Source organism: Procambarus clarkii, chromosome 88 (assembly GCF_040958095.1).
Source record: "Procambarus clarkii isolate CNS0578487 chromosome 88, FALCON_Pclarkii_2.0, whole genome shotgun sequence".
NCBI lineage: Eukaryota > Metazoa > Arthropoda > Malacostraca > Decapoda > Cambaridae > Procambarus > Procambarus clarkii.
Window position 1 is genome coordinate 19,893,185 of NC_091237.1, and position 21,090 is coordinate 19,914,274.

A 21,090-nucleotide genomic window follows, 5' to 3' on the forward strand; every position below is an offset into this window, starting at 1 on the left:
AACCACGTTGAAAGGCGAGTTTCAACTGACGCAATAAGCTTTTGTTTGACAATTGAGTTTTAGCTGACTAGAGGTAAACTGTGATACAGCAGTACAAGTAATACCTCCTTGAAGACGCCGAGCCCGACTAGAGTGAGAGGTGAGGAGGAACCAGACCTGCCTTGCTTGGGGCACGGGGTCTATACCAGGACCAACCACGTACTACCTTCCACTACCACCACCACTATGGCGTAGACAGCAAGGAAGGAGAGGCAGCAAAGGGAGGATACTATACAAGGATAGAGAGGCAAGGAAGGAGAGGCAGCAAGTGGAGGATAGAATACAAGGATAGAGGGACAAGGAAGGAGAGGCAGCAAGTGGAGAATATTCTACAAGGATGGAGAGGCAAGGAAGGAGAGGCAGCAAGTGGAGGATAGTATACAAGGATAGAGGCAAGGAAGGAGAGGCAGCAAGTGGAAGATAGTGTACAAGGATAGAGGGTGAAGGAAGAGGGAAGGAGAGGCAGCAAGTGGAGGATATTCTACAAGGATGGAGAGGCAAGGAAGGAGAGGCAGCAAGTGGAGGATAGTATACAAGGATAGAGAGGCAAGGAAGGAGAGGCAGCAAGAGAAGGATAGTGTACAAGGCTAGAGGGACAAGGAAGGAGAGGCAGGAGATGTAGGGGAAGGAGGAGGAGGCAGCAGGAGGGAGGGAGGGCCGGGGCGTGACACGGAGGAAGGCAGGCCAGGCGCGGATCACGTTTCTCCCGCCCCCGTATAGGAAATCAATGCCGAGCTTCCCCCTCCTGCTGGTGCTGGTGCTTGTACACGGTGCTGAGTGTGTGGTGCTGGTGCTTGTACACGGTACTGGTGCTTGTACACGGTGCTGGTGCTTGTACACGGTACTGGTGCTTGTACACGGTACTGGTGCTTGTACACGGTACTGGTGCTTGTACACGGTGCTGAGTGTGTGGTGCTGGTGCTTGTACACGGTACTGGTGCTTGTACACGGTGCTGGTGCTTGTACACGGTGCTTGTACACGGTGCTGGTGCCTGTACACGGTGCTGGTGCTTGTACACGGTGCTGGTGCTTGTACACGGTGCTGGTGCCTGTACACGGTGCTGGTGCTTGTACACGGTGCTGGTGCCTGTACACGGTGCTGGTGCCTGTACACGGTGCTGGTGCCTGTACACGGTGCTGGTGCTTGTACACGGTACTGGTGCTTGTACACGGTGCTGGTGCCTGTACACGGTGCTTGTACACGGTGCTGGTGCCTGTACACGGTGCTTGTACACGGTGCTGGTGCCTGTACACGGTGCTGGTGCTTGTACACGGTGCTGGTGCTTGTACACGGTGCTGGTGCTTGTACACGGTGCTGGTGCTTGTACACGGTACTGGTGCTTGTACACGGTGCTGAGTGTGTGGTGCTGGTGCTTGTACACGGTGCTTGTACACGGTGCTGGTGCTTGTACACGGTGCTGGTGCCTGTACACGGTGCTGGTGCTTGTACACGGTGCTGGTACTTGTACACGGTGCTGGTGCTTGTACACGGTGCTGGTGCTTGTACACGGTGCTGGTGCCTGTACACGGTGCTGGTGCCTGTACACGGTACTGGTGCCTGTACACGGTGCTGGTGCCTGTACACGGTGCTGGTGCCTGTACACGGTGCTGGTGCCTGTACACGGTACTGGTGCCTGTACACGGTGCTGGTGCCTGTACACGGTGCTGGTGCTTGTACACGGTACTGGTGCCTGTACACGGTGCTGGTGCCTGTACACGGTGCTGGTGCTTGTACACGGTGCTGGTGCTTGTACACGGTGCTGGTGCTTGTACACGGTGCTGGTGCCTGTACACGGTGCTGGTGCTTGTACACGGTGCTGGTGCTTGTACACGGTGCTGGTGCCTGTACACAGTGCTGGTGCCTGTACACGGTGCTGGTGCTTGTACACGGTGCTGGTGCTTGTACACGGTGCTGGTGCCTGTACACGGTGCTGGTGCTTGTACACGGTACTGGTGCCTGTACACGGTGCTGAGTGACATCATTAAGCCCCGAAAAACACCTCAAGGTAACCTTCACTCCGACCCCCCCCCTCAAGGTTTATAACTAAGGCGGTTTACCCTCTATGTCGGACCTTTAAATTCAAATGTTTCATTCGTAAATTGTTGTACAATTATTCTTGGGTTAGTCAACACAAATTTACAGTAAATTGTTTACCTAAGAGAAAGACATAGAAATCATGTAAATTATAATTATATACTTTATTCTCAAGACTTAGATTAAGAAGCTACATTTATCAGTGATTCAAAAGTCATAATTGACAAATTCAGAATCAGAAACATTTGTATTCAATTCAGAATCATTTGTATTCAATTCAGAATCATTTGCATTCAATTCAGAATCATTTGTATTCAATTCAGAATCATTTGTATTCAATTCAGAATTATTTGTATTCAATTCAGAATCATTTGCATTCAATTCAGAATCATTTGCATTCAATTCAGAATCATTTGCATTCAATTCAGAATCATTTGTATTCAATTCAGAATCATTTGTATTCAATTCAGAATCATTTGTATTCAATTCAGAATCATTTGCATTCATTTCAGAATCATTTGCATTCAATTCAGAATCATTTGTATTCAATTCAGAATCATTTGTATTCAATTCAGAATCATTTGTATTCAATTCAGAATCATTTGTATTCAAATCAGAATCATTTGAAGAAGTTTGTAACAACTTGTACAAATCAGAATCAGAATCGTCGAACTAGCTAAATAGGGATTCACGAGCCTAAATCAAATTTTACATTTTTATATATATAATTTACAAATGACCCAATTATCTTAATTTTCCAATCACAAGCCTTAGGTAAAAATTTGGTCCATTCACCAACAACTGAAACATGAATTAAGTGTTTTTATCAGTTCCAGAGAATTATGTTAAATTAAAATTTGGGATCTATGTCTTCTTTTATGCATATCTGAAGGTAGGAAAGTGTCGAGCAATATTCCAGGCAGGAAAGTGTTCAGCAATATTCCAGGCAGGAAAGTGTTCAGCAATATTCCAGGCAGGAAAGTGTTCAGCAATATTCCAGGCTGGAAAGTGTCGAGCAATATTCCAGGCAGGAAAATGTTCAGCAATATTCCAGGCAGGAAAGTGTCGAGCAATATTCCAGGCAGGAAAATGTTCAGCAATATTCCAGGCAGGAAAGTGTCGAGCAATATTCCAGACAGGAAAGTGTCGAGCAATATTCCAGGCAGGAAAGTGTCGAGCAATATTCCAGGCAGGAAAGTGTCGAGCAATATTCCAGGCAGGAAAGTGTCGAGCAATATTCCAGGCAGGAAAGTATCGAGCAATATTCCAGACAGGAAAGTGTCAAGCAATATTCCAGGCAGGAAAGTGTCGAGCAATATTCCAGGCAGGAAAGTGTCAAGCAATATTCCAGGCAGGAAAGTGTCGAGCAATATTCCAGGCAGGAAAGTGTCAAGCAATATTCCAGGCAGGAAAGTGTCAAGCAATATTCCAGGCAGGAAAGTGTCAAGCAATATTCCAGGCAGGAGAGCTTAAGTACCGTCCAGAAACACCTCAAAGGAGAGTTAGCTGCTAGTAAGGTTATTGCTGAGACAATGTGTACACTCCCCCCTCCCCTTCGGCAAAGTTTACCGGTTCCCGGCACAGCCTTGACGCAGCTACACCACCGACCAGTGTAAACAGGAAGCTGGTTTATAAGCATTTGCAAGTTCAAAGTCAATGAGGCTTTCTTTTCAATGTTGCACACATCCCTATAAGGAAATAAACAGGAAAACAAACCTAAGGTATCCCCTACCGGAAGTACTTAATTAACATCTAACACCAAAACAATATGATAAAATACACCATCTTGTGACTCTTGAGGTGGGTTCGGGGCTTAGCGTTCCCGCGGCCCGGTTTCTGACCAGATTGGTAGCTCACTATGTAATAGTGACTACAATCCATGTCAATCACCATGTGGTCTATCAGATGATCATTTGCGCATCACAGGTTCTGGAAGGCTTTTCCCTCGTACCTGTCTGTTTAGCCAGGCTATTGTACCTGCATGATGGGGTTCTGGGAGTTGTTCTACTCCCCCAATCCCGGCCCGCATATCCACCACAGCCCGGTTGGTCCGGCACTTCTGAAGAAAGCTATCTAGTTTTCTCTCAAAGGCGTCCACGTTTGTTCCGGCAGCATTTGGTATTTATATCCTCTATGTGACAGGAAGACTTCTACCTTGGCTCTGACACTCATGCAGTGTCTGGTAGAACAGAGTGCACACACACACACCGTTGTAGAGAAAGAGCAAGTATACACGGTGATATATGATATTTCGCCTCTTATATTTTTTTTTTTTTTTTGAGATATATACAAGAGTTGTTACATTCTTGTACAGCCACTAGTACGCGTAGCGTTTCGGGCAAGTCCTTAATCCTATGGTCCCTGGAATACGATCCCCTGCCGCGAAGAATCGTTTTTTCATCCAAGTACACATTTTACTGTTGCGTTAAACAGAGGTTACAGTTAAGGAATTGCGCCCAGTAAATCCTCCCCGGCCAGGATACGAACCCATGACATAGCGCTCGCGGAACGCCAGGCGAGTGTCTTACCACTACACCACGGAGACTGCAATTAATAATAATTAATAATTGTGTACTGGGGACTTCTCGACAAATTCCCTGGAGTTTGTCAGGTTGTTGCGAATCACCTGTAATATCCATCAACCATTAAACTGTTGTACCGCACCAGTCACCGTAGTCCCAGTAGCGAGGCGTCATCACCTCCTGGAAAGTGCAGCCCATGTATTGTGGCGCCTGTTGGCGACGCCTTCTACTCTCCTCCTACAAAGAACGTCGCTTTTCGCTCGTATGCGTTACATAAGGCCAAAAATTGTCGTACTAGAAAGCGGCTGGCGAAAGTGACGTACTGTCCCGTTTTCTGTGTTGGATCCTGTGGTAGGTTAGGATAAGGGCACTTTAAATTGGCCGTTTTCTTGACGCTGGGAAACCTTAGTAGGAGGGGCTGGTACTGCAGCCGCCGACCACAGTGTTGAGACCACATATTTCTGGCCGCGCCCGACCCGCACTTCCTTCCCCCCCACACACCAGACATTTCTCCCGGTTGCACATTGTTCTCTTAGTACAATCACCTCGTCGACTCTGGCCACGACCCGCCTGGTCTACTTGTATTCTACGTAATTTTGTTAAATGGTATCAATGTCATCCAGCGGTATTAACTCAATGTACACACTGGATACTTTCCCATATAATTACCTACCTACAACCCGTTCATAATAAAAAAATAGACTTTTTATTTTTAGAGTACATTTCAGAAGAATGCAAAGTGACTAAGATACCTGGTTGATGGGGTTCTGGGAGTTCTTCTACTCCCCAAGCCCGGCCCGAGGCCAGGCTCGACTTGTGAGAGTTTGGTCTACCAGGCTGTTGCTTAGACCGAGGCCAGGCTTGACTTGTGAGAGCTTGGTCCACCAGGCTGTTGCTTGGACCGAGGCCAGGCTTGACTTGTGAGAGCTTGGTCCAACAGGCGTGTGAGCTATCTATCAGACTGGAGAAAGGAAACCAGTGGTGTACCTTGAGACTCGCTCGATCATCTTCCTAATTTTACGAGAGGAAGTAATCTCATTCTTATCAATGTTTGCTGACTACGCTAAGATAATGAGGCGGATCAGAACGCAGATGGAGTGAATAAGTCGCAGTGAAGCCGTCGCTAGACCGAACAGTTCGGGGAGTGACAGACCCGCGACCTTTCATGGTAATCTGTGTGGCCTTTGAAAGCAATTTAATGTAACTTGATTTGTAAGTTTGTTTTTGACAAATATAAATGTGCACGCCACACAATACAATGTGCACGCCACACAATACAATGTGCACGCCACATAATACAATGTGCACGCCACATAATACAATGTGCACGCCACACAATACAATGTGCACGCCACATAATACAATGTGCACGCCACATAATACAATGTGCACGCCACACAATACAATGTGCACGCCACATAATACAATGTGCACGCCACACAATACAATGTGCACGCCACATAATACAATGTGCACGCCACACAATACAATGTGCACGCCACATAATACAATGTGCGCGCCACACACTACAATGTGCACGCCACACACTACAATGTGCACGCCACACAATACAATGTGCACGCCACACAATACAATGTGCACGCCACATAATACAATGTGCACGCCACATAATACAATGTGCACGCCACACAATACAATGTGCACGCCACATAATACAATGTGCACGCCACACAATACAATGTGCACGCCACATAATACAATGTGCACGCCACACAATACAATGTGCACGCCACATAATACAATGTGCGCGCCACACTACAATGTGCACGCCACACACTACAATGTGCACGCCACACAATACAATGTGCACGCCACACAATACAATGTGCACGCCACACAATACAATGTGCACGCCACACAATACAATGTGCACGCCACATAATACAATGTGCACGCCACACAATACAATGTGCACGCCACATAATACAATGTGCACGCCACACAATACAATGTGCACGCCACACAATACAATGTGCACGCCACATAATACAATGTGCACGCCACACAATACAATGTGCACGCCACATAATACAATGTGCACGCCACACAATACAATGTGCACGCCACACAATACAATGTGCACGCCACACAATACAATGTGCACGCCACATAATACAATGTGCACGCCACACAATACAATGTGCACGCCACACAATACAATGTGCACGCCACATAATACAATGTGCACGTCACACAATACAATGTGCACGCCACACAATACAATGTGCACGCCACACAATACAATGTGCACGCCACATAATACAATGTGCACGTCACACAATACAATGTACGGCCTGTTGACATCTTCGCTAAGGAAAATATGGTTTTCTCATGAGAAAGTTCTCCTCCGCCCTGGGACCAGTCCTGGGGCCAGGGGTCAGATTCACGAAGCAGTTACACAAGTACTTACGAACGTGTACATCTTTCCTCAATCTTTGACGGCTTTGGTTATATTTATTATATGGTTTACAAGCATAAAAACTTGACAATCTACTGTTGTTATTGTTATAAACAGCCTCCTGGTGCTCCGGAGCTCATTAACGGTTTAATAATTGTAATCAAAGCCGCCAAAGATTGATAAAAGATGTACAGGTTCGTAAGTGCTTGCGTAACTGCTTCTTGAATCTAGCCCCAGGTTCAAGAAGCAGTTACACAAGTACTTACGAACATGTACATCTTTCCTCAATCTTTGACGGCTTTGGTTACATTTGTTTAACATTTTAGAAGCATATAAACTTGTCAATCAACTGTTGTTATTGTTATAAACAGCCTCCTGGTGCTTCGGAGCTCATTAACTGTTTAATATTTGTAAACAAAGCCGCCAATGATTGAGAAAAGATGTACAGGTTCGTAAGTGCTTGCGTAACTGCTTCGTGAATCTGGCCCCTGGTATCTGGCCAACATTTGCCAGCCTAAAAACTTAAAAATTAAATAAACAAAACATTTTACAAATACTTTTTACTGTGTACATTTTTTTGTCCTAACAAAGTATCAATCTACTGATTGGATGAAGTGTATGTTATAGATATATTAGTCGAGTGATGTTTTTCATCATTCTTGGCTATCTTGAGGTTATCTCGAGATGATTTCGGGGCTTTAGTGTCCCCCGCGGCCCGGTCCTCGACCAGGCCTCCACCCCCAGGAAGCAGGCCGTGACAGCTGACTAACACCCAGGTACCTATTTTACTGCTAGGTAGCAAGGGCATCAGGGTGAAAGAAACTCTGCCCATTGTTTCTCGCCGGCGCCCGGGATCGAACCCGGGACCACAAGATCACGCGTCCAGTGTTCTGTCTGCTCAGCCGACCGGCTCATTATAGGTAGGCTTATATTTTTCTGTGAGTTCCTTTAGAGTTTATGTGAAACTGAATGTGTACCATCCGTTGCTGAGTGGGCTGCGTGACGGGAAGAACGGAGAACAGTTTTATGCAGACTGAGTGGCGTTGATTGTAATGGAGGCGGAGCGTCCTGATAGGTGTTGTGTCTGGCGGCATTGTCAAGCTCAATAGCAGACACAGTTGTTATTCTGTGCTGCGTTTCGTGTACGTGGTGGAGTGAAGAGGATGTGGTGGTGGTGGTGCTAGGAGCCCGTGCCCGCACCTGTTACTATGCCTGTACTGCCCTCAACCCTTGGGCAGCATACCCACTCTTAAGAGGCTACGGGATCCAGTAAGTTCAGTAGAACTTTGGTTTCAACCCTTTTAACCCTGTCGTAGCTTAGTCGATTAAGGCAGTGTCTGGGATGCCCCCGGACGCAGGTTCGAATCCTCGTCACGGCCCTTGTGGATTTGTCCACTCTTAAGGTACAGCAGAGGTCTGCTCACAGTAAATATTATCAATATTCAAGCAACCACTGGAAACATTCCACTACACCATTAAACTAAGAACCATTAAACAAGAACCATTAAACTAAAGGCCTGCATCACAGGCACGATGTTCAGAATACCCCCGTTGAAAAGCAAAGGTGCAACAGGTACTCTGAGAGAACTCTTAAGAACATCAGAGGCCCGAGACTGTTCAACACGCTTCCACTACACATAAGGGACATAACTGGCCGACCCCTCACACCCAGTTCTCTCTTGAACACCAAGAGAGAACTGGATGAACACCTCGAAAGGATACCTGTTCAACTAGGCTGTGATTCATACCTCAGGCTGCGAGCAGCCGCGTCCAACAGCCTTGGGCCAGATTCACAAAGCAGTTACGCAAGTACTTACGAACGTGTACATCTTTCCTCAATCTTTGAAAGGTTTGGCTACATTTATTAAACAGTTTACAAGCAGATAAACTTGTCAATCAACTGTTGTTATTGTTATAAACAGCCTCCTGGTGCTTCCGAGCTTATTACTGTTTAATAATTGTAAACAAAGCCGCCAAAGATTGAAAAAGATGTACAGGTTCGTAAGTGCTTGCGTAACTGCTTCGTGAATCTGGCCCTGGTTGATCAGTCCACCAACGAGGAGGCCTGGTCGAGGACCGGGCCGCGGGGACACTAAAGCCCCGAAATCATCTCAAGATCATCTCAAGCAGTGATGACTGGAAGGGTGCTCAACTGCTCAAGACAATACTACACCAGTAAGCGTGCAGAAGTGTGCAGGAAGACCAGTAATAAGTGTGTGTAGCACATTAATCAATACTGAAACCTCTTCTTAAAGATTATATATCTACAACTATATAAGATAATGTCTATTAGCTGTAGGAGGTCAGACGCTTGCTGCTAGCCTCACCAGACTTTGCAAGGTGACTGGTGGTTGTGGGGGAATGGTCATAGGGGTCAAAGTTGACCTCCAAGTTAGTGGAGGATGGTCGAGAGGATCGTTAGTACCTTGGTACTAACTACCAACATCGTTAAATGACCAGATTCCATCCTCAATGACATCCATAACTGTTTGGAGTCCTTAGAATCTACACACTGTCTAGATGGGGTACGAGGCAGTGCCCGGGTAGTTAGGATTGTTACAATGATCAGGACAGTAGTGAGGATGGTTGTAGATAGTTACAATGATCAAGGCAGTAGTGAGGAGGGTTGTAGATAGTTACAATGATCAAGGCAGTAGTGAGGAGGGTTGTAGATAGTTACAATGATCAAGGCAGTAGTGAGGAGGGTTGTAGATTGTTACAATGATCAGGACAGTAGTGAGGATGGTTGTAGATTGTTACAATGATCAAGGCAGTAGTGAGGATGGTTGTAGATTGTTACAATGATCAGGACAGTAGTGAGGATGGTTGTAGATTGTTACAATGATCAAGGCAGTAGTGAGGATGGTTGTAGATTGTTACAATGATCAAGGCAGTAGTGAAGATGGTTGTAGATAGTTACAATGATCAAGACAGTAGTGAGGAGGGTTGTAGATAGTTACAATGATCAAGGCAGTAGTGAGGAGGGTTGTAGATTGTTACAATGATCAAGGCAGTAGTGAAGATGGTTGTAGTTACAATGATCAAGGCAGTAGTGAGGATGGTTGTAGATAGTTACAATGATCAAGGCAGTAGTGAGGATGGTTGTAGATGGGACGCCCAGAGGTGCCCGGGTTGTGAAGATAGTTTCAGTGATGAGGATAAGCATTTGTAGTGAAACTAGTTACAGTGATTGTACACTGAAGGGAAGCAGTGGTGTCCATTAGGTGGTTATAAATAGGAGCTGCCTCGTATGGGCCAATAGGTCTTCTGCAGTTACCTTTGTTCTTATGTTCTTATCACCTCAGCAACGCCTGATAATCCCTCTAGTGCATCTGTGTATATAAATATTATCCCCCCCCCCCTACACAAACACACAAAACTACTTGATAAAGCAAGTAGAGTCACTTATACGATGCTTGCTAAAGATGCTAAACTGACAAGATTAAGATGGGGATGAATTATAAGAGAAGTCAAATCCGGATCCCATCACAATGATCATACTAAAGTCACTTGTGCTGTCCAGTCTTCAGTACTACTCTGTACTCACTTCTCGCTCGTGGGGGAGCCGGTACCTGGTTGATACCTGGTTGATGGGGTTCTGGGAGTTCTTCTACTCCCCAAGCCCGGCCCGAGGCCAGGCTTGACTTGTGAGAGTTTGGTCCACCAGGCTGTTGCTTGGAGCGGCCCACAGGCCCACATACCCACCACAGCCCGGCTGATCCGGAACTTCTCTTAGAAAACAGTCCAGTTTTCTCTTGAAGATGCGGACTGGACGCGTGATCCTGTGGTCCTGGGTTCGATCCCATGGGGCCGGCGAGAAACGATGGGCAGAATTTCTTTCACCCTGATGCCCCTGTTACCTAGCAGTAAATAGGTACCTGGGAGTTAGTCAGCTGTCACGGGCTGCTTCCTGGGGGTGGAGGCCTGGTCGAGGACCGGGCCGCGGGGACACTAAAGCCCCGAAATCATCTCAAGATAACCTCCCTCCAGAGCAAGAGAAATGGCTGAAAGAGAACGAATACAGAGAACATATACGGCACGCATAGACACGATAAAACACCTAAATTATTGGGACCTCTGTCTCAACGCTCTCAAAATGAACTCTCTAGAATGGAGACGAGATGGACATCAAATAATATACAGAGAAAATGCTGGAAGGCCAAGTCCCAAATTTGCACAGTAAAATAGCAATATACTAGATGGAACAATATGACTGGAAATGGAGAACAGTCAGTGAAGATGCGCCATAGACACAGAGAACACTATAAATATCAGAGGCCTACGGCTGTTCAATATCCTTCCAGCAGGTATAAGAAATATTGCTGGAACAAAAGTGGAAAACTTTAATAAAAAAAAAATAGTCAGTTTTTCACAATAAGTGCAAGACCAACCAGGCTGTTGAGGAGCACGCAGGCAGCGCCAAGCAACAGCCTGTTAGACCAAAGCTGTGACAATTCAGTCCTGGCCTCAGGCTAGACTTGGGGAGTAGAAGAACTCTCAGAACCCTCCACAGATAATATCCAGGATACTATACAAGACTTCTGTATACACGGAAGATGCTCCAGAGACGACACGAGGGAACGTTGGTGAGTGGTGATCTTGTGGTAAACCCACACCACCAGACCACCACCTTTCCTGCCTTTGCTCACACCTGCCTACACTTCTTGCCCACACCTGCCTACACTTCTTGCCCACACCTGCCTACACTTCTTGCCCACACCTGCCTACACTTCTTGCCCACACCTGCCTACACTTCTTGCCCACACCTGCCTACACTTCTTGCCCACACCTGCCTACACTTCTTGCCCACACCTGCCTACACTTCTTGTCCACACCTGCCTACACAAATCCCCGGACACTGCAGGTCACTCCGCTCAAGTAACCTCAGCCAAACCAATTCACTAGAGGGGCCTGGAATGATGAGGATGAAGAGGCATGGAATGAGGAGGTCGTGGCCAGGGCCCAGAAGGAGGAGGGGGTCGTGGCCAGGGCCCAGAAGGAGGAGGGGGTCGTGGCCCGGAAGGAGAGAGGGGGGGGGGAGGGTCGTGGTAAGGGCCCAGAAGGGACAACACAAGCCAGGACCGGACACGTCACACCAACACAAGGTAGCCGGTGTAAGCACCACCAAACAGTCTCACGGCGACCAAGAGTAACTGAGCGACACATTACTATGGGAGCCGAGAGTGGGTGGAAGCGGTTGGGCAACACCTACCTGGAAGACGTCTCTCTGGTCACCTTCATCTTGTGGCGTACGGCGGTCCAAGTGTCCAGCAGGTTCCTCCAGAGCGACTCCACCTTGACGTGTCCGTGTGTCCGACACTGCTGGAGGTGGTGCTGCTGCAGGTGGTGGTGCTCCTCCCCCACAGGAAGACCAGCCTCTATACACTCCTCTTTGGGGGCCACCCTTCACCCTTTTCCTGGGACCCACCACCACTACCTTCACGCACCCTCCTTCCGTCCGTCTTGTCTCCTCCACACTTCTCCCTCACACACCCCCACACTTACACACCGCCGAGGACGGGCCCCACGCCTGCTAGGACGGCCCCAAGCCTGCTAGGACGGTCCCCACGCCTGCTAGGACGGACCCCACACCTGCTAGGACCCCACACCTGCTAGGACGGGCCCAACGCCTTCTAGGACGGGCCCCACGCCTGCTAGGACGGGCCCCACACCTGCTAGGACGGGCCCCACGCCTGCTAGGACGGGCCCCACACCTGCTAGGACGGGCCCCACGCCTGCTAGGACGGGCCCCACGCCTGCTAGGACGGGCCCACGCTCACGCACTCCCATCCATAGCTACTAGCCACTACACGACGCTAGTCCTGGGTCGTGCTGCCCCGCCTCACACTGACCCCCAGGCAGCTCTCCTGGGGTCATGGGGGTCTCAAGCAGAAACAACTCAACACCGAGGCATTATCAAACAATTCTTTGGTCAAAGTTCTTTGTTTTTTTACACGGTGGCTTTTATGAGGAGGGCGGCGATGGTGGCGGGCGTGCGGCCATGTCCAGCACTGGCAGGAATATGTCTTGGGCAGCAGACTGAGGTTAAGTTGGTCCAGCAGGACGCCAGGAGGTGACTAGAGGTGGGGGAAGAGGCGCGCGAGTGAGGAAGGAGAAGGGGCGGGTGTAGCAGGGTGTATAACACAGCAGGACACGCACACACATACACAGCTAGCGGTGGTGAGGCTCCGTCCACAGCCACACACGACAGCCTGCCGCTTCGGCCCCGCGTTCCCTGACTAGACTAAAGGCAACTATCCGTCAGTCCTTCCTGCTGCTGCTGCTGCTGTAGCCACGGCTGCTGCTGCTGCTGTCCCTTTACCACCCGCACCAACACTTGACCAACACATTACCCCCCACCGTACACACCCTCACCACTACCACCAGTACACATCTTCCAGTACAGGACTACGTAAACCCAACACTAGCGCCTAACACCAGATAAACAGAGTGGTGTGGCGGCCGGCGGCGTGCGGCAACTGGCGAGCCAGGCTGGTGAGAGGGGAGGGGACGGGGTGAGAGAGGGAGAGAGGGGGAGGGAGAGAAGTTAGGATGTGGAGGGAGCGGAGAGGGAGGGAGGGAGGGGTGGGATTGGGGTGGCGGCAAAGGGGACCAGGCACTAGAGGGAGGGTGGGATTAAAGAGGGGGTGAAGGTCGCAGTCACCTCAATGAATGCACACTATACACACACACACACACGCACATACATACGCGCACACACGGGCGCGCGGGCTCACGTATGAGCGTGAGCTCACATATATACACACACACATACACGCTCGCGCGCGCACACACACACACACACACACTTCCTCCATACCCTCTCATCCTCACACTACTCCCCAACACCCACACCACACACACACCTCCACAACACACGTACAAAAATTCATCCCCATAACAAAATACCACCACCCCCACCCCCGCCCCCCCCCCAAAAAAAAATATATGGCAACATTTTGGCCATGAGCTGAAGGAATAAAATCAATACCATCACATCTCAGCCAGAGGCTCCACCACCACCACCACAACAACAACAACCTGGCTCCTACACCACCACCACAACAACAACCTGGCGCCTACACCACCACCACAACAACAACCTGGCGCCTACACCACCACAACAACAACCTGGCGCCTACACCACCACAACAACAACCTGGCGCCTACACCACCACCACAACAACAACCTGGCGCCTACACCACCACAACAACAACAACCTGGCGCCTACACCACCACCACCACAACAACAACCTGGCGCCTACACCACACACCATATGCACCACCTCAACGACACCAAAGACACCCCACAAACAAAAAGTTGACGGGGGTGGATGGATGGGTGGGTGGGGGAGTTATGTGCGGCGCGCCTTACATATCACACCCATATTGTGTGGGTATAGCAAGGACAGTGGTACACACCACACTGGCCAAAGCTAGAATATGCAGCGGTTGTGTGGTGCCCATATCTTAAGAAGCACATCAACAAACTGGAAAAGGTGCAAAGACATGCTACTAAGTGACTCCCAGAACTGAAGGGCAAGAGATACGAGGAGAGGTTAGAGGCATTAAATATGCCAAAACTAGAAGAAGAAAAAGAGGTGATATGATCACAACGTACAAAATATTAACAGGAATTGATAAAATCGATAGGGAAGATTTCCTGAGACCTGGAACTTTAAGAACAAGAGGTCATAGATATAAACTAGCTAAACACAGATGCCGAACAAATATAAGAAAATTCACTTTCGCAAACAGAGTGGTAGACGGTTGGAACAAGTTAGGTGAGAAGGTGGTGGAGGCCAAGACCGTCAGTAGTTTCAAAGCGTTATATGACAAAGAGTGCTGGGAAGACGGGACACCACGAGCGTAGCTCTCATCCTGTAACTACACTTAGGTAATTACACGCACCTGAGGCTCCTGCCATATGGGAGCCTGGCGCTATCATACTATAATAATAATAATTTATTTAGGAAAATTACATACATAGTTGCAGGGTTACAGTACAAACATTCTGTTTGATTTAAAGATAGAGGCAGTACATACAATACCTACAGCCACTAGTACGCATAGCATTTTGAGCAGTACTCTCTCACATGACCAGATGCCTATCTTCCTGTGAGGGGGGGGGGTCGGGCACCAGGGGGTTGAAGAGGCCTAGCAACTATAGTAGTGGTTGAAGAGAACTACTACTTAGAAAGTAGTAGTTAGAAAGTTACTCCTGGCCCCACACACACACACACACGTCATTAGACCAAAGTAGACTGCCACTACTACCCCCCCCCCCCAGCCCCAGTGCCAGCTGACTCGGCACAGGGCCACGGAGGAGATGACGTGTGCCAGGCGCCACAACCTGGGCCTCCACCACCAACCACATCAACCACACTCTACAAATGTGTCAAACATGCTGTGCCCTTCACTTATGTTGACACAATCATCGAGGGAGAAAATATATGTTGAATGATAAATATTTTCAGGTCATTATTCCCCCAGAACTGCAGACCTTATTCACTTCTACTGACAGAAAAAAAACTCACACTTCACTGTAAATGCTCTCTGAGAATTACCGGTGAACTTGCAATCTTTCGTCATGTTATAGTGTTTTTGGTCATGATATCAAGTGAGGATCCGTGTAAGATTTAGATAGCATTCTTCTGTTGCCCTTAATATTAAATGTTGTCATCATTAGTCAATAGTTATGTCTATAGATTATGTAAATTCGTGAGGGCAGGAAGATAGCGTTATCAGACATGAAAGGTGGAGACGGGTCCCCCGGGGGCAGACATGGCCTGTGGGAACACTACGCAGCTGGTGCCCCACAGGTCGTGTGGTACAGCCTGCACTCAAGGCTTCCTCCCACCAGGCATAAATCATAGGGCAGCAGGCAGTAGCAGGCAGATTGATTGATAAAGATTAAGCCACCCAAGAGGTGGCACGGGCATGAATAGCCCGTAAGTGGTGGCCCTTTTGAGCCATTACCAGTATCAAGAGCTGATACTGGAGATCTGTGGAGGTGCGACTGCACCCTGCGTGACGGGAGATGTCTCCCGTAGCAGCAGGCAATATATTGCCATAGACGCTGCCCAATAAACTCGCCCCTCGGGGCAAAATTTAAATTTAAATTGCCATAGATTTAACATCGCGCGCGCTTTGAAGCATCGGTGTTTAACTTTGAATTTGTCCGCAAGTACATTAATTACAATTTATATACTTTAAATATATAAATTATATATGAATGTATACCTAAATCATTCAAATAATTCTTTATTGGACCAGCTTGCGTTTACACCCACAAAAGCAGCTGGTGCTTAAAACAGCTAGATATTTAGGGGGGACTCTACACACTCTGAAGCAAGAAATATACATTTTTACAACTCTGACAATAAATATAACAATGTGAGTTAATCACGTGAGTGACCGAAAAAAGTTAACATTGGTCTTTATGACAGCAAATAGAACGATGCCGGTATAAATAAATGCTCTTAAAATATATATATTATATATATATATATGCGAACAAGCCTGAATGGTCCCCAGGACAATATGCAACTGAAATATATATATATTATATATACTATAATATATATTTCACTAGATGGCCTCTTTCTATCTTATCCCCATTTCCCTCTCTCTCTCACTATCTCCCCCTCATCTTCTTCCACGCCCTTCCCTTCATCCATCAGAAAATTTTGTATGAAGACCTGAGAAATTAGTAGAAAGTCAACAGAAAAGACATTCCTGATTTCAAGCTTCCTGAAAATAATCGGTGGGGGGTTTCTATAGCTGCCGATATTTCGCAAATGGTGAGACTGGGGCCGACCTGTCTGAACTATGACATCCCACCGCTATATATCATCTTGGATAGTTGGACGAAACTAGTCCCAACCCTCTGACCACCCACTTTGGGCAGACATTCCATATGCAGGAGGCGGTCGGTCGAGCGGACAGCACGCTGGACGTGTGATCCTGTGGTCCCGGGTTCGATCCCGGGCGCCGGCGAGAAACAATGGGCAGAGTTTCTTTCACCCTATGCCCCTGTTACCTAGCAGTAAAATAGGTACCTGGGTGTTAGTCAGCTGTCACGGACTGCTTCCTGGGGGTGGAGGCCTGGTCGAGGACCGGGCCGCGGGGACACTAAAGCCCCGAAATCATCTCAAGATAACCTCAAGATATGCAGGCGATGAGTCACAATAACGTGGCTAAAGTATGTTGACCAGACTACACACTAGAAGGTGAAGGGACGACGACGTTTCGGTCCGTCCTGGACCATTCTCAAGTCGATTGAGAATGGTCCAGGACGGACAGAAACGTCGTCGTCCCTTCACCTTCTAGTGTGTGGTCTGGTCAAGAGACATTCCATGCATAGATAACGCTACAGATAATAACTGGAGATAAGAGAGAAAGCATACAAAGCTGAGCATATACACAATGTGTAGCACTGCTCCCAAATAGCCAGCACATCACACTGACTTCTTGTATTAGTTCCCATTTTTTTAGTTGACAAATTACGACTATAATTAGGCCTGGCCGTCGCCTGGACAGCCGCCATGTCCTGGGGCCAGATTCACGAAGCAGTTACGCAAGCACTTACGAACCTTTACATCTTTTCTCAATCTTTGGCGGCTTTGTTTACAATTATTAAACAGTTAATGAGCTCCGAAGCACCAGGAGGCTGTTTATAACAATAACAACAGTTGATTGGCAAGTTTTCATGCTTGTAAACTGTTTAATAAATGTAACCAAAGCCGTCAAAAATTGAGGAAAGATGTACATGTTCGTAAGTGCTTGCGTAACTACTTCGTGAATCTGGCCCCAGGTCCCAGTCTCTCACCTCCCCCGACTCCTCCCCCCGCCCCCCCCAACCATCCAAAGTGTTAAATAAGCCGTAAATTCACAATGGCCGGAAGTGAAGCCCTCTGGACGCCCCAGCACCCTTCCTGTCCTGCCACTACACACAAAACATTCCTCTCCCAGCCATACGTGGAAGGTCCAGCCCATCCTCCTGTTTAGACACTATACTGTTACTAAATACTATCTAAATAGTATCACTAAGTAAATAGTATCTATAGTATCACTGTCACTATACTTATAGTAACCTTGTGCACCGGTGTATATTATATTATATATATATATATATATATATATATATATATATATATATATATATATATATATATATATATATATATATATATATATATATTGACGTAAAGGAAAGTTAGAAAGTAGAATTTGGTACTATTACATTTGGACAGACCGGAAAAGGTCTTGTGTTTATGTTGCTAATAAAAGCTTACCTAACTATCCTTGGCCTAATACACTCCGAGGCCTAATATAGTACATATATATATATGTACTAGGGCCTAAGAATATTAAACTTTAGCTTAATTTTTCCCTGGCTCTATACAGCGAATAACGCCAAATTTCACTATTACGTTATAATATGAACGATGGTCCACAGTTACAAAAAGTACTCTCTAAACAGTGGATGGGTTGGGAAATTGTCCCTGCCAGCTTGGATAAGGTGCTTGGATAAGCAGCTCGAAAGGATACCTGATCAATCAGGCTGTGACTCATACGTCAGGCTGCAAGCAGCCGCGTCCAACAGCCTGGTTGATCAGTCCAGCAACCAGGAGGCCTAGTCGACGACCGGGCCGCTGGGACGCTAAGCCCCGGAAGCACCTCAAGGTAACCTCAAGGTAAGGTAAGCCAGTAACCGAGCATGTTAAACCACTACATATATCCAAACACACTTATACTTTCCTCTCTCCTATACATCCCATATACGCATATCATCTCTCCTATACATCCCATATACGCATATCATCTCTCCTATACATCCCATATCATCTCTCCTATACATCCCATATACTGATTCAAGACAACCATGTACAGGAACCAAGAGGCCGGGAGACTTAATTTGCATACAAGGTTTCCACTGGTTAGGAACTTACAGTGAGCGCGTTACCTGCATATTAAAGACTCTCGTCTTCGTAATTCTCAACATCACGGTAGCAGCTTCCACGCGGTTTCAACACTTCAATTTTCCGGCCTCGAGAGTGTAGCATTACCTAACCTGATCGACCAACCTGCAGCGTCTAACAGTCTGGTCAAAAGGTTTTGGGCAAAGCTCGAGCCCAAAGGCTTCAGGCTAAAGCTCGATCTTAAAGGCTTCAGCTAAAGGCTCGAGCTCAAAAGGCTTCAGCCAAAGGCTCGAGCCCAAAGGCTTCAGCCAAAGGCTCGAGCTCAAAGGCTTTAGCCAAAGGCTCGAGCTCAAAGGCTTCAGCCAAAGGCTCGAGCTCAAAGGCTTCAGCCAAAGGCTCGAGCTCAAAGGCTTCAGCCAAAGGCTCGAGCCCAAAGGCTTCAGCCAAAGGCTCGAGCTCAAAGGCTCGAGCTCAAAGGCTTCAGCCAAAGGCTCGAGCCCAAAAGGCTTCAGCCAAAGGCTCGAGCCCAAAAGGCTTCAGCCAAAGGCTCGAGCCCAAAAGGCTTCAGCCAAAGGCTCGAGCTCAAAGGCTTCAGCCAAAGGCTCGAGCTCAAAGGCTTCAGCCAAAGGCTCGAGCTCAAAGGCTTCAGGCAAAAGCTTGAGACTCGAAGAGAACTAGAACTAGGCTAGAACTTGAGGTACAAAGGGTTATAGGTTAAGTTTAAATGTTGCGGTTAAGGGCTAGTCCAAACATTAAGGTGAAGGCCACTAGTTGAGGTCCGTAAACCTTGAACTTCCTACAGTCACACACAGAGATCCGGATGCTCCCGGACGCAGGTTCGAATCCTCGTCACGGCCCTTATGGATTTGTTCCTGCAGAGATTTGTCTTCCATCAAGGGCTTCTGGGTTGACCTGACACGACGTCTCACAATGGGGCGGACCGTCAGGCAGTCATCTTTTGTTCTCGTGTGTTCTTCCTCGCCCCAGAACAACACTTTTTCTTCCCCACTTGTGTCGCTTGATCCACTTAAGTGGGGAGTGTTGGCCAACCTCAAGCCACTTGCCGCCTTCATAACTACACCCAATATATCGACAAGTAGCATCCGCCACATCCATTATTCTTCTTTATCATCCAGTTCCTGCCATCTTCTACCATATACCTTGCTTCTTCCCTCGCCATTGTTGTTGTTGTTATAGATTCAGCTACTCGGAACAGGTTCCAAGTAGCACGGGCTATGGTGAGCCCGTAGTGGACTTACCTGGCACGGGAGTGGTGCCGTCCCTAACCAGCTCCCCTTTACCTTCATAACAGTCTTGCTTCCACCCTTCCTTGTCCACGATCCCCACCTCACCCTCTTCCTCCCTTGGCTCACCTCACCCTACACCTTTACATCTTGCCATCACTGAACTTCTCATCTTTACGGGCTATTCATGCCCGTGCCACCTCTTGGGTGGCTTAATCTTTATCAATCATCAACCTTCTCATCTCACCCCCGCCACCGTCCCGATGGAGGTGCATTAATGAATCAAAAGTACACAGGACCCAGTTCTTAAGAACGTCTTACAGTAATGTGAAGATTGTTAAGGCGTATCTTACATTCCTGTGCGAGTTTGTGCGGTGTTTCACGTGTTGTGGAGTTTATATTACATGACACAGCGATCCACACGTGTTGCGAGAGACAGAGTGCCCAAATGAGCCACAGAGATGTTAGAAAGAACTATTTTAGTGTCAGAGTGGTTGACAAATGGAATGCATTAGGCAGTGATGTGGTGGAGGCTGACTCCATACACAGTTTCAAGTGTAGATATGATAAGAACCCAATAGGCTCAGGAACCTGTACACCTGTTGATTGACGGTCGAGAGGCGGGACCAAAGCGCTAAAGCTCAACCCCCGCAAGCACAACTAGGTGAACTAGGTGTTGCGAGATAACAGACAAACTTACACACTGAAACTAATGTGTGAAACTGGAGGGAAGTAGACGAATAACAAGTGGGAGTCTCCGTGTCTGGTGGCCAGGTTGCAGGACACGGGAATAAACTAACAATCAACATGTAGGTGAAAATGCAACACAATCCCCACAGAAGCGCTGGATGGGTATTTTAAAACTATTCATGCAAATTAAAGCCTCACATTAAGTTTACAACACAT

At 47.6% G+C, this 21,090-nt stretch overlaps 1 protein-coding gene across 2 annotated transcripts in view; it reads right to left on the bottom strand.

Annotated features, from left to right (window-relative positions):
- Positions 1-21,090, bottom strand: part of gus (splA/ryanodine receptor domain and SOCS box containing gustavus) — a 194,972-nt gene that overhangs the window by 155,373 nt on the left and 18,509 nt on the right. Inside the window, exon 1 of one of the 2 annotated variants that reach the window (XM_045726770.2) lies at positions 12,228-13,434. The exons of the other annotated variant lie outside the window; for it this stretch is intronic. Coding sequence (XP_045582726.2) covers positions 12,228-12,256 — 29 coding nt within the window. The 5' untranslated portion in view covers positions 12,257-13,434. Of the gene's footprint in view, positions 1-12,227; positions 13,435-21,090 lie in introns of those variants that run through there. 2 annotated transcript variants of the gene reach the window in all.